Source organism: Bombus huntii, chromosome 12 (genome assembly GCF_024542735.1).
Source record: "Bombus huntii isolate Logan2020A chromosome 12, iyBomHunt1.1, whole genome shotgun sequence".
Lineage (NCBI taxonomy): Eukaryota > Metazoa > Arthropoda > Insecta > Hymenoptera > Apidae > Bombus > Bombus huntii.
In genome coordinates, this window is record NC_066249.1 from 8,638,298 (window position 1) to 8,653,061 (window position 14,764).

Sequence of the window (14,764 nt, forward strand, 5' to 3'; positions counted from 1 at the left end):
AACTCCGGAAAATCGATCTCCGCGAGCGTTGCATAAGACGCTCCTCGGACGTTTCGTTTTACAGAAACACCTCTACGATTACACTCGATACCGGATCACGAGAAAGACCGTAAAAATAGACGATCATCGTTCGAAAAACATGGGAATGAAGGAAGGAGAGGTGAGGAAGATCGCTGGCGATGGTCTCTCGGTGAATCTATGTTCCAACAAGCAGATCCTCGAGATCACCGGCGACGGATGCGACATTTCGATGTCGAAGAACCGAGGTAGCGTGAAAGTAATCGGCGACGGTTGTCGATTGAGGATCGACCAGAACATGGGAGACGTGGAGTACACGGGGGATGGTGGACAGGTTCTTTTGGGTCCAAAATCGATCAAGGATAAAGTAAAGTATCACGGCGATGGCGGTAGAATAAAGTTCGACGTTGAGTTGAGGATGAGAAACCGGAAGTCGGAAGTTTCGAAGGAGGAGACGGTAAAAGGAATGGACGAAGGAAGGAGGAGGTCCGAGGAAAGCGAGGATGCCCTGAAGAAAGAGAATTCGCAGGCGGAGAACGAGGAAAAGAAAAAGAATAGAAGAAAAGAGAGACGAGACGATTTGGGTGGTAAGGAGGAGAAGAAGGGAAGATCGACGAGGACTAAGATCGTTACGACATTTGTATACGACGAAAAGATCGTGAAAAAGTGGTTCACGAATCCGGAAGCGTCCACCAGGACTTTGAATGGAGTGTCCTCCGTGAGGATCGTGCCGAATAAAACGAAAACGAAAATCGAGGTGAAATAAAGGAGAAAATGTGACAAACAACGGGAAAATTGTACGATTCTAGGAGAGCATTCTAAATCAGAACCCAACCGAATGGTTCTTAACCAGAGAGGTGCATGCTCGATCGATAGTGGTAGATTTATCGTAGTAATTAATCACCTGAGTCTTGAATTCCTATTTTGACTAGTACCGAAATTGTTCGATTTCGATTTTCACGATACGCATTTGGAAAAGACGAAGTTTGACTTAAAATCATGAAATACTGATTTCAATAGTCGAACCACGTCGAGGAAAAAATTAAAAAAACGGGGAAAACGTAAGAAATGCTGTGTTAAATTCTCGCCATCTAAGTCTGATTTGAAGTTCCTACACGTGGACGGAGTTGGAACTGTTAAAACATTGAGAAGGATGATCTGATCGTGGATCGAACGTTTGCGTAAAACTGACTAGTGCGAAGATACTTCCTCGATGATTCTTCGTGGAAGAACTTTTCGACGAAATCTGGGATGTCCGGAATCGAGTAATCGCGAGAAAACGTAGATAAAAGACATCGGCGATATCGTGATCGATCAAACTAATACCAGGGTTTCTTCCATTTCTCGTTTCATCCTTCTTATAAAACGGTGTCAGGTAAAAACAAGGAAATATTTGATAAATATCTCAGCGAAAAATAATTTAATTGTATTTTCCTTTTAACTATAATTCTCTTAGTTCCTAATCGTGAATTTCGTTTGTTCATCTCGTAGAGACAAAGATATCGAACATTTTCAAACAAATTTGTAATTTTTTTACGTCTTATGTGTACATGTTGTATAGATCATAATAATTCAATCGTCAACTGTAATTAATTTTATAATTTGTTAATTACGAATGTTCCGTTTAATTACTTATTTATTAGAGATAGATAAATAATCGAGTTAATTTGAAAATGCCCAAGTACGATCTACTTGTTCGATAGTCCATCCATTTACATTCTAATAATTACGATAAACGCCCATGAAATATTTATAAGCAATTAACAATTGTACATGTGATCGATATTTCAGTATTTCATTATTTCTTATCTACTTATCGTTATCGTTGTCGGACAACTCATACGGACAGTACAAACTATAGATGGTATAAACACGTTCCATAAACACGAGCGATAATGAACCTCGCGAAATACTTAATTACTAGTCAAAAACAAGTAGAAAAATATACCGATACGATTTAGTATCTCTCGCTTATTTTTTACTCGGCTATTTACGTGGTTATTTACGAGCTTCTAAGTTAGGAACTTTTAGCGAGCTTACTTTATATTCGACCGATATATGTATTTGCGTATGGCGAATTATATACCGATCTAATTGTCAGCGAAACTTTGTTGTCATCGGTGAAAACTTGGAATTACGCTATGTTTTCTATAGATTCCGACCACTTAAGAAGAAAAGAAGAAGATAAATTGGATTTCTATCATTTTAGAAAATTCTGTAACCAAAGATCTATCGGTCTAAAGGAAATTTCCATCGACATCGCCAGTATTAGTTCAAATATTTGAAATACAGATGTACGCAATTAATAAAATAGTTGGCAATTTTTGACTGGTTGTCTATTTCAGTGCACGTGTAGCTAAGGAAATTAAAAGATACCAAGTATCAAATGGAAGATGCGCGTTTGTCTAATAAATTACGTATTATAGAATCAAAGTTTCTCCCATTATTTTCCTGTATATACCTCGCTTTCGCTCCCTTCGATACCTAAATTTATTTCCTTCGATTTCGCAGCCTTTGAATTCTCATATTTCACTTTTGCGTTCCTGTCTCAACGCAGATCTTCGAGTAGACTTTCTTCGCGTGTATTAACAACGATTCTAACGATCATATTTTCCAAAAAGCTACAATATTTTTTAACGATAAAAAGAAACTGGCCAAAAGGTGGACCAAAAACGTAGCAACAAAGTTTTCGCATCGTAACACGACCGCTGATCGATATTTTAATCGTACGACACCGGAGTATCTGCCGTAAAGGTATCGAGAAGAAGAGCGAGGTTCGCGATGCAGGGAGTCGCATGAGAATTTCGTGACTTTCACCGGTCGATTGGCGCGCGAAAATAAAATCCGTGTAGGTGACCGCGCTCCATGGGAACGGTGTATGATCGATAGGGGCCGCGTGTCTGCGGTAAATCATCGCCAAACATTCGATATCCGCGAGTTCGTCGAGTGGCACGGCTGGTTCTGGGTATGCAATAACCGTCGTACATCTGCCGGAGGTTTCTCTGTTCGAAATGGGTCGCGACACGCTGACGAAATTACGAATCGTGCGCGAATAGCCTCCGATCGATGCTCGAATAAATTTATACGACTGCTATTCGCTTTCAGAAGCTTTGTCTATCGGTTCTTATTAGAGGTATCAAGATTTAACGACTCGACGACGAGATATCGATCTTTCCCTCATTTTCAAAGGTAAGAGATTCGTTCAACAGCCAATCCGATATCAAGTTACTAACTTATTAATTCAACCTAGAGGTAGATCGTTAACTTGTTAAGTTAGTTTCTTATTAACTGGGAAATGTGGTAACTTACAAATTTGCCAATTCGTTGATCCAACTCGGAGATTCGTATACAAGATGGCAAAGGAAATATTATTCGACTAATTTCTCGTGTATAGCAAATACGTAACAACCCCTAATACTGGTTCCACTTACTAATGCAATTCCTATTGTACGAAGAAAGATCATAGATAGTAGGTTAAACAAACTCCGATTATACGAATTACTTGCACCAGGTTCATGCAGATAAAGTATCGCTGTATTTTTGGCCGCATCGTGGTTATACAGGCTGGTTGGTAACTGGTGGTACAAGCGAAAAGGGGATGATTCTTCGCGAAAAAAGAAGTCGAAAATATAGAATAAAAATGTTTCGTTCGAGGCTTTGTTTTCGAGAAAATCGACTTTGAATTTTCGCTCGGTACGCGCGCGGTACGTTATAACGGATCTCACTGTAGATCGTTGCCTCGATGGAAAAATTGAAAAAAAAAAAAAGAAAAAAGAATTAAAAAAGAAGACTTTTATTCTATATTTTCGACTTCTTTTTCCGCTTGTACCACCAGTTACCAACCACCCTGTATAACTTGGAATAACGTAGAATTCTTGCACTTGGAATAAAGAAACGTCCGTGTACAATGAACCGAGTATCGCGAATGTTATCGTAAATTGAACTATCCGTTTTCTTTCTGGGCTACGATACGCAACAAAGATTTCATTTTCAGCATACAAATAAAGAATCAAAGGAATCCACTGTACCATCGCCATTCCGTATCTATTGTACCCAAGACGTTCCCCGTAGAACCCATCGTGTCCAATTTACGACTCTCGTATCGCAACAGAGAATTTTTCTATTTTTCCTATCAGGTGTAGTATACGTTCGACTCTTTGAACCGTGTTACTTCAACGCTTGAAATCATAATGATTTCTGAGCTCCGCGTGTTTTGCCCCCAGGTTCAGATATTTATTCATGCTGGTTGCGTAACATTCTAGTTGGAAAACGACTGCGAATATTATAGCAATGTTGTATAGCGATCAAAGTATCGTCGATCGATATCAACCTGACCGTGACTCTGTTCTCGGATCATTGATCGATAATCTACGATAAAGAATCGAGTAAAAATCACGATAATAGAAACCTGCGTTAAGCAAATCGAGCGAATCCATCTGTAAATATATTTAAAAAATAAAGAAACGAGAGAGACTTTTAAAAAACCAGACCGATATCGGCTGATAAGATATCGCTAACGCGTCGCCCTATCGTACGATCCAGTTGAGCATTAGCAGAATTCATAAATGGAGGAGATAATGGCAATTTTTACGTCACTGGATATACCTACAGGATGCCCTGTACAATATGGTACAATGGGTTTGGAAATGATTGTACGCGCAAAAGTAAGACAAAAATATAAAATATAATTTTTCACTCGCGACGCCTAAACGGAAGAAGCAACCAGAGAGTATAAAAATTGGAAAAATCAAAGACGAGAAGACGTATATGATCCACTTGCTGCAAGGACACAGTTGTTTCGATCGTGAAGTTTCGGACAAGCCTGACGACGGTACTCATTTCCGCCCAGACGAACGAGGATTCTTTATATGGTGACAGTATCGCGCACAAGGAGCGGATGCGTTCGTTCCTTCGTTAATTCAAGGAGGAGCCCGCTGGAATCGAGGGTCGCGTCGCCATTCAGCGCTTTCATCCGCCTTTCTGACCCAGCTTTCCGTCGACGCGGTGCAAAGGTCGCCAGTCGTAATGGAGGTCAACCGGGGATCGTTAGTTAAGTTTCTTACTAGAGAAAACTCGCTTTGCTCTTTATTAAGACCATCGAGGGATTCGAGAGAAAGAAAGAAAAGAAAAGAAAGAAAAGAAAAAAAAAAGATCCCCTCGTCTATTACCACCGTGCTCTGTTACGCGCAGTTCCACGACTGAACAAGTCGCTTTCGAGAATGTGAAATTAGTTGGGCGTACTCGAGAGGATCCACAGGAACTGTAGTTTACGTTCTTGCAGCACGCTTCAACATTTCTTACGAATAACAGCCTCTTTTCTTTTCAGAATTCCAACTGAAGACATTTTTCTAAAGAAAGTTAAACTAGATTATGTTACGATGTTTTGACGCGTTAAAAGTCGTGTGCGTATCGTATGTATGTTTTGACCTTCGAACGACCTTGGAATCATCGCCAAGCGACATCGAACCCGACCATTGCAAGTTCCAAACGAAATATTAAATTCCTATCAGAGATGATTAAAAATTTCTCTTGCAGTGTCCTTGACACCTCCGACTCCACGATTTTCCGTAATTTCTTTAGCCTAGATCATCGAACATTCGAGAAATTGAGGAAAGTTGCGGAATCGAAGGTGTCAAGGACGCTACAGGAGAAATCTTTAGCTGCCACTGACGGTAGCTTAAAATTTCCGTTAAAACTTTATCAAACTATCGACGAATCAAAGTGAAATGTCGACGCCTTTGGGTGTTTTAACTTCCGAAATATAATTTTTCTACGCTCTGTTTGATACGTACGAACGATACGGAAGAAAAGGAAGAAAGGAAGAGCCAGAAACAGGCGACGAAAAGAGCGTTTGGAACGAAAAAAGGGGTGGAAAGTCGATCGGTGCAAATGCAATTAACAGTATACAGCGAGACGAATAGAGAATTCCGAACGCTCGCTAAAGTTCTACCCTAACTCGGTGAAACGTACGCCCGTTAATGAGGACACGTGCACCTCTTCAGACGGACAATGCTGACGCCATATACCGGGTGATGCTCGCGTATCACCATTCGATCGTATTGTAAATATTGACTCTTTGAGAAACTTGGACGAAAATTCCATTAGTCGAACGGGTCGATGTAATTGAAACCACCGTTCACAACATAATCGAAAGAGCACGTGTGGCCCATCGATAGCAACCAAAGACACACACACGCATATATATATATAAATAGATAAAGGAAGAAGAACAAAGCGTGTATCTATACCAAGTATCGATCCAATTGTTATTTTCCTACTATTCGACTATCTTTGTTTAACAAGTATTTTACCGCAACATTCGTTCCCATTCTAAAATTCTGTCAGCACCTTGTAATTTTCTTGTAACGCGATACGCGTACGTTGAAATTCAGATGAATTTGCAACGATCTAGCCAGATTATAATTGTACGTATTCGCGAACGTAAATCTGTCTATAAAGACACGCTGCTAACTAAGAATCCCTGTGCGATTTTTCAACATACAGGTTCACGAAAGAGACGAAAGGTACAAGGTGTACCCGCTTCAAGAGCGGACAGGTGGCGCAAGAACAATGAAAAAAGTTCGTACGAACCTGCGTCCTGTTTTATCTTCGTAGGAGGTTCTCGAAATGGCTAAGTTGCGGATTACCGAAGCGCAAAAATGTAACCTCGAAACGAGGCCAGATAGGACATATATTCGTACGAACTTATCACGATACACCCTGTATATTCGTCATATTGCATTTTTAATATTACGAGACGTATAATAGTTCCAGCGCGTGACGTGTCGTTGATTCAGATAGTAGTCGAGCTAACCGCAATGCGGTTGAAACATCCCTTTCCTGATAACATTGAACGAATTATTCGCGCCATCGAGTCTAAAAGCTTGCTTCGTCTTATCGAAGCAATGTGAAGAATACGCGTGGATCCGTCTCGTGTTACAAGCCAATTAGCCGTATCGGAAAATTCGAACAAACTTTCAGTCGCCCGATAAAAGAATTCTAATATTCCAACCTTGCGTATCACCCTATATATCTACGAGCCACTTACTACCGTCTATTATACCTTGCGTTTCACACATTCCTAACGAGTCTGTTCTAATTGCTTTACACCCAATTACAACCTTTAGAAAGGTTCTAAAAATTCTAAAAGATGCAGAACGATTGTTTTTATTCCAATAAAAGATTATCAGATGCGTTTCGTTTCTATAAAATCTTGCAACACACGAGTATACGCATTGTTGAGTATCTCGAATCGTTCAGATCCCACGGTCTCCAAGAGTAAGAGTATCGCACGTTTCGTATTTAGATCCGCGTTTAACTCAGAAGCGAACACGAGCCGCTGTACGTGTACACGGCCAGCGAATAAGAAGAAAAAGAGCTGCGTTGCAGCTTGCAGCTTGCAAGCTGTTCAGATCGACCGGCTGGGAGCGCGTGTTTTCCACGGATTTTTGCGCCTCCTCGTCGACGCTCTCGCTTCAGCTTCCGTTCGTTTCTCGCGTGAATTCTCAAAGGAGTCTCTTTGCCGCCGCACCGTTCGCTTCGTGAATTCAGAAACGAAATAACAACGGTCTCGCGGTCTCGTGAATCTGGGTGAAATCTTTCGTTCTTTTACTCGCTCGATGAAATTTAATCGGTTCGTAAAAATGCGACTAAAACGCGGTTACGAAACGCAAACGGAGGTAAAATGTGAAACAGAGAAGAAAGGAGAGCGTACGAACGGTGCTGAGAAGACAATTAGCCGTTCGAATCTGAACGAGGTTCAAAGGATGGTGAATAATTCGAAAGTGGAAGGGGAAAGAATCCTGAACGAGTAACCGATCCGTAACAGGCTGTAGCAAGAAAGACAGCTAACAAGATAAGCAGTTTGTCGCAACTATATCCAATTCGAACCTCTGTTTCCATAATAAAGTCTCACGAGTGAAAGCAACGATAAAGGGATTCGCGTTGACACGAGTCAAAGAGATCGCATTATGAGGACGATGTATAAGAATGGCGACAAGAAAGATCGTGCAGGAAGCCTTTTATGCAATTTCATGCTGCGACTCGCACGAAGACGAAACCAAATAAGGTAGCGGAACGTGTAACGCGAAAACGTCGACGACGAACCACGCTGCGCGATCCATTTTCGTTCCGTCTCGTTCTCTGTGATCGTCGATCGTCCCATTTTTAAACGATCCTTCGTCCCTTTTGTCCTTTCGATCGGAAAAGGAGAACGATCTATCCCTTTCAAGATGTTTCGCTTTATCTTCCAACACTATAGATCGAGTCCATCCTATTCGATTCGCAAACTTCCTCGTTCCTCCGCGAACAATGCAAAGAATTTCAACGTTCTTCAACGTCATGGAAGATTGTTTCATTCGATAATCGATAAATAATTTGAATTCGAGTTACGTAAAATTTGCATGGCTGCGCATGAAAGTACTCCGTCATTTCGACGTGCAAACCAGCAAGGTGAAATTATTTCGTTATGATTCATGCCACGAATTCTATTCTCAACTACAGGACGGTTCGAACGTGACGCAATAGTTACGATATATTTAATTCCAAACGAAACAAAAAATTTCATCGTTTTACACGTATGTTATAGAATATGCGAGAAATTGTTCGTCGAATCATCCAACGAGGAGACTATGGGGTTCGATAAAGCGCACATAATACGTAGAATTTATTTAATTACAGGTACTGATGAGCGCCGGTAGAAATTATGTTGTGTAATTATATCGTTATCTCGCGATTATATGCTTCACGATATTTCATAACGAAGAAAAAACACGTTAGATAACCGATGAGCCCTTGAGACCGAGAATGCCTCGGTTTTCCTCAACGGAGAATTCATTATGTCGCGATATCGAATGCAAACAACCGTACCGCTCGTTCACTTGTTTTCCAATTTATAAAGTTCTTTCTCCCGATAGTCCGATCGCCATAATCATCTTGTTAATCGTATTTAACATTCGCATTTCCACTTAATCCTTGTGTCAACAATTAATTGCCCGCACATAGATACATATTTGAAATATTGCAGTGAAAATATCGCACAACCGGTCCGGATCCATCGCATTAGCAAAATAAACGTTTGTAAGATAGTTCTAATTCAAATAAACGGCAAGCGATAAATAAAACGCATCGCCTTTCGTATAATTGCCTGGCGGAACTTCGATTCATAATTCGTAATAAACTCGAATCTCCGATATTGTAAATTTCGTTGACGAATGTTTATTCCGAGTTGAACGCACGGATGGACGCGCAGAGTGACTTTCTGATATTTGTATAAGATTCTAAAAGTAACGAACGGTTGTCAGAGGAAATATAGAAGCGAAAAGTGTGCGCAAATATTAATAGAAAATTAATTATCGAGAATTACCTTGAAAAAAGAGAAGATCCGGGGAGCGAGCGAATACGAAGCGATTCGTTCGGTGGTCGTCATAGTGACTCCTCTGCTTCTCGAGTCAACGAGATCGAGAGCCGCGTCAGAATTGTATTTAGGGTTGCATTTACGCGAGTTGAATCACCAGAGATATTGATATTTCGCTGGTAATATATTTATAAATAAGCTACAGGCACAGTTACAGGGATTTTACCGTCTTTTTCCCAGCGAATTGATTCAGATTCTAGTTGTTGCTTGGATCGCATCCAACCATTCTGACCGTGTCGAATTCTACTCGCGAGTATTCCTGACTGAATTCGCCGGTAGAAAGTCTTGCTAATTTAGAAGTTCGCTATTTGTGGAATTTCTTATCGAATGGTAAATCGGAAATGGTAGTTGGAAAAATAGGAGAGCGACGCGCACAGGGTGATTTACGGATTGCCATAAAATCCGATTGTAAGTAATTATCTGGATCGAACACCTAGCTGACAACGAACATTATGACGAAGAAATATATAACTCCGTTAAAATAACTTTATTATGCATTCCGTTGACGTTTAGTGTCTGTTTAGATGGTACTAGCCAATAGATACTTATATTCGATGACTCGTCGATTTTTTTCGGACGGTCGATGTTGAGAAAGGCTGATGCGGAAAGCCGAATATGTGCAGTGGAATTTTGCTTATGAACGCTTGAATGAACGCTTATGAATGAATATCGCGAGTACCGATATTATTATCTTCACACCTGTCGAAAATATAACATCGAACACCTACGATAACAACGGCGAGCAATCTAAATAAAGAAACAGGAAATGTTAGTTGCAACTGCAAAATGTAGAGTCGTGTTAAAGTACAAATAAACATATGCGGAGCCTGTATAAATAAACACGCTGTCAGGTAAATAAACAGTTAGAAAGGTAAATAAACAAATATTCTTTTTCTCGTTTTTTAAACGAGCGAGTCGGAAAGAAAAAAAGGACCGTGCAGTTAACGACGCAATATCGACGAATAAAAAATATCTATTACACCTAACGAACCAATCCAAGCGAGATCCGTCAAACTTTCGTCTAACTTTTATTTTTATCGGACAAAACTTCCAACGCCTGTACCGTAACGGACGTCTACCAAGCGTCGTGCAATGTCAACCCCTCGATTCCACCCCAAAAGATATTCAAATCCTTCCATCTCCTATATGTCGCAATTTCTATTCTACGCGTGTACGTCTACCACACAAGGATCGCAATCGACTTTGATTCCCGGGAGAATAATCGAGATAGCTAGTGGCCGTCGATCGACGATTGCACCACCGTGTATCCGATTTGGCCACTTTCTCGCGTTAGGAATCAAGAGCGCGAAAGCGACATCGATCCTCCGTCGCGTCACGCCGAGACGAAGAGACGAAGAGAAGCAAAACGACCGGTGAGTCAACGATCCTCGCGATGATGCGAGCCGTTGCATCATCCGCCGACGAAAGTTCGGACTACGTCCAAGACGTGACCAAAAAAGGCAACCACGCGGATCAAGCGTGCAACGAACGATCGAAACGCGGTTGCACGTGGCGCGCAACGTCCAAAGGAATTTGTCCAGCGAATTCTACCTATTGATCACTGGCAAGCAAAAAGAGATTAAAATAGAAACGGACTGATATTATTCGACGACGGGATCGGTGACCTTAGTCAAGAGAAAATTTCGTCGCGAAGACCAAATGGCAGCGTACAGCGAGTTTGCATTAAGCTCGTGGGTACTCGAGATAGTCTCGAGTAGCTTCCGCAAGTTCTCCTACTGGAACGATATGAAACACGGAACATATGACGAGCGCTGTTCGCTTGGAGTTGGTACCACCATAGGATCACCATAGTTTCACCTCTTCCTTTTAAAAAAAACATCAATTTTCTTTTATCGTTGAACGTGATTTACACTCTTCTATCGATTATCCGAAACTTAAGGTAATTGGCTTCTTCCAATAGCGCGGTTTGATCGTCCTGTTACGACGATACATGCGAGAAGAAGAGGATTAAAATTCTTTTATGGGAAAGCTTCAGATAAAGGGTGTACGGTAATTTCATTTGTATGCAGCGGTGTTAGATCATGGGTGGATAGTAGTAATTGGTTACGTGATTAGAAAGAGCGATCCTCGCTCCTAGTAATAAGTCAGAGCTAGGTATTTTGTATGCTCGTAATGTTTGCAAAGAAGAATCACGATCAAAGTATATCGAATTTTGAGTCTGACCTTTCGAATTTCCCATTTCGATTCAACGTCTAATACCAGAGGGTCGAAGTTCACGGAATATTACAAGATTCGCGAGCGAACGAAACGATCGAACAAGGCGATTCGTACCGCGGATTGAAAAGAAAGTTTGTACGAAACTCGTGAAGCAAGCGCGAGAACTGATTCTATCGCGCGTTCTCGGTGCACGTCGTGCGAACGCATTAAACGCGACTGCGACGCCGCTGCGAGATTCTTTGCATACCGGCTGGGCCGCGTATCGTGCAAATATTATGGCGAGGTCGCAGATGGCCCGACAGAAAACGAGCAAAATTCCGGCCAAGTCGACGCGTCAAAGGTGAACGCTTCGATGCCAGGAATAACCAACCAGCTTCTTTTTATAATGTTCGCGCTGCGTGTCGACGGTACGTTCAACCAGAATTTACATACCTACCACGGAAAACCTCTGGCATAAAGCGGCATAAACGCACGAATGTAAATCAGATACGAATTCAAGCTGCCAACGCCGCGAAACTACTCTTTTCTAAATCTTTCGTACACCGGTAATCTGTCACGTAACCGAGTGGTTTAAACACACGACGGTGCTCGTATAGCGCAAGAAAGTTTTCCAACAACCACCGACGTCTTTCTCGTAAGCAGCAAGTGGAACCTCGAACGCAGTTCGTCATCGTGTCTTTCGACTCGAGTCGACGTTGCTTCTAGCTGCCTGACCTACGGCACTGAACGTCTATTATTAGGCAGCTTGCGTTTCCTCTGACTTCACCGGGATTGCGGTGGAAAATGAGATGCGCGAATTTTGTTCCTTGCGTGACATTACGCGATCTTTCCGATCGTGACGCGTTAATTAGATCGACCAGATAAAATTCAGCAGCGATAGTCGACGGATCGCTCTTCTTCCACCTCTACCTTTCCATCTGTTTCTTTTCGCGCGTCGCGTACCACTTGTGCGCGCGTTGGTTACCAATGTTGTTTTGCGTATTGGAGCATATACTCCATATACTGTGTGGCACATTGCAGCATTTTGTAGACTCTACGATTTCCTCGCGATATAACGTTCACACTCGTTCCAGCGTTCCAACTTTGACTTTACTTTCGACTTTTCGCATTAGAAGTCGAAGGACTTGCGACGATGATCGACCAACCTCTACGCTTTAATCGAGGGGGAGAAAGAACGGTACAAGGTTTCGTATCGGAGAAAACAAAAGTTTGTTACTACGACTATAATGAATATTTGTAGCACGAAAACGATCCGGTTGGTTTACAACTTTTGGTTGGTACAAGTTCGTTGGTTGGCTTCGAGCACTGGAAAGTAGAACTACTTGCTTCAATCGCTACTTACTTTGCAATTGATATCGTAATCGACTCGACTAACCGCTAGAAAGATCTTAAATCAAGGAATTAACGTACATCGTACTGCATCGTGCCTCATCGCATCGCGTCGTGAACCAGCACGCCACTTCGTCACTCTTTGTGTCATTTATGTCTGCGCACATATATACGTAGCATACCTTCCTCACACATGCACGAATTTATACACCCAATTTCACACACGTTTGCTAGCGACGTATTTTTCGATTACGCATACCGCACACGTGCGTTATACGCGTCGCGTAGTCTGCCAGTTAATGCAGATCGTGCGAATCGAAAGCGGTCGCAGACTCGCGTTAATATTTCTGCTCCACGCGTTCGATGACTCAATGACGGTCACATGGTGGGGTGCCCCCCTCGGTCGAGCAATCTTTGTGGGGTTTACAGAGGGGCGAGCGTGTGGAGGGCCACGTGTGCGAGCCAGATAAATCTACTCGCGTTAACCCTGCCCGTTTTCATCGTATTTACACACCATGTACGCCATGGGTCAATGTTACCCATCTGTGCTACGATATAATACGATATTTCCAACCATAGAACGAAATAATAAATCCGTAGACACGGTGGCTGCAAGAAACGTCTTCGCTACATGCCTATCCTTATTTCTCGATGGACCTTCCACGTTCTTCGTAATATCAAACTTTTCCCAGTAGTACGAAACAACTGCCAAACAACTAGGCTCGGGCCTGATTAATCGGCACGTAGGTGATACAATAAATTTTTTAATTCCATTTCGTTCTTATCGTTTTTTTTTTTTTTGTATTAGCTTAGAATTTACAGGAAGCGAAATATCGTTTAACGCGATGAACGACGAACGGAGTTCGTGAAATCGACGGAGAAAAAGGATCGTCTTGTTGCAAAGATTCAGGCGGGAGGAATTCGTTCCAGACTGATTTACGCAGTGGTCGACGCGTAAATCTGGAAGCGTTAAAAGCAGAACGCTTGGAGGCAGTCGGTAGATGGCAGACAGGGATATACGAGATCCACTGGAGCACGCTTTCACGGACATTTTTCGTGCGAAATATATGCGCTTAACTCTTTCGAGGAACAGTTTGCTTACAGCGAGCACGAGCTGAAATTTGGAATTCGATTACAGAGTTTCTAAACGTCCGAAGAACGATGGCTCGTCTCTTTGGTTTCTCGATTATTTGAGAAGGCAGGACGTCGTTTAATCGACCGTGAGATATATGACATAAACCACGCTCTTCGGTAAACGTAAAACTGGAGTGCACTCGTGTCTTCGAGAAAGAAGAGAAACCTTAATTGGAGCGCGCGAGTACACTCTCTGCTGAGACCAAAGAGAAGAGGGGAAGAGAGGCGGTCGAAGAATATTAATAGCTAAATATAAATATAAAACGATAAACATCGTGTTTCCAGACGTTCCATATTAATAAAGATTCAAGGTAAGCAGTTAAAAACCGACACTGATAAAATATCTTGTACGCGAACGAAAGAATATACTCGTACGACTATATGGTTTATTTAAACTCTTTAAACCACTATATGGTTTCCACGATTCATTGTGCGGTTATTTGTTCTCGAAAAAAATGTACTCGAGTCACTTTTCACCTAGTCTTCTACTCTTACTACTCTTGTGGCGTAAGATTTTATTAGAGAAATTGTTCCGATCAAGCTTCGATAAAAGTGCCAAAACTTTGGACGTCGCAGACGAAAAAGAGCGAAACTTTGCCATGGTTTCCTGAAATCGGACCTCCCTCGAGCTATTTACGGATTGCCTTTAAAGTTGTCGTTAAGGCGTGCGTTTGATCGTGACGACCGACT

General features: G+C 41.8%; 2 protein-coding genes across 6 annotated transcripts in view; one reads left to right on the forward strand and one right to left on the reverse strand.

The window, feature by feature from the left end:
• LOC126871556 (uncharacterized) overlaps window positions 1-14,764 on the reverse strand; it is a 34,263-nt gene that overhangs the window by 10,844 nt on the left and 8,655 nt on the right. For 3 of the 5 annotated variants that reach the window (XM_050630478.1, XM_050630477.1, XM_050630483.1), the window contains exon 1: window positions 9,383-9,528. The exons of 1 other annotated variant lie outside the window; for it this stretch is intronic. In XM_050630478.1, the coding sequence (XP_050486435.1) occupies window positions 9,383-9,445 (63 nt within the window). In that variant the 5' untranslated portion in view covers window positions 9,446-9,528. Of the gene's footprint in view, window positions 1-9,382; window positions 9,529-13,021; window positions 13,162-14,764 lie in introns of those variants that run through there. One more of the 5 variants, XM_050630480.1, reaches the window with a different exon arrangement.
• LOC126871579 (uncharacterized) lies at window positions 122-3,808 on the forward strand. The gene has a single exon (XM_050630546.1). It carries the CDS (start codon window positions 140-142, stop codon window positions 782-784), a length of 645 nt encoding a protein of 214 aa, XP_050486503.1. The 5' UTR covers window positions 122-139; the 3' UTR covers window positions 785-3,808.

Excerpts from the sequence above, each read along its gene's own strand:
- LOC126871579 (XM_050630546.1), top strand. The coding sequence starts at position 140 with ATGGGAATGAAGGAAGGAGAGGTGAGGAAGATCGCTGGCGATGGTCTC.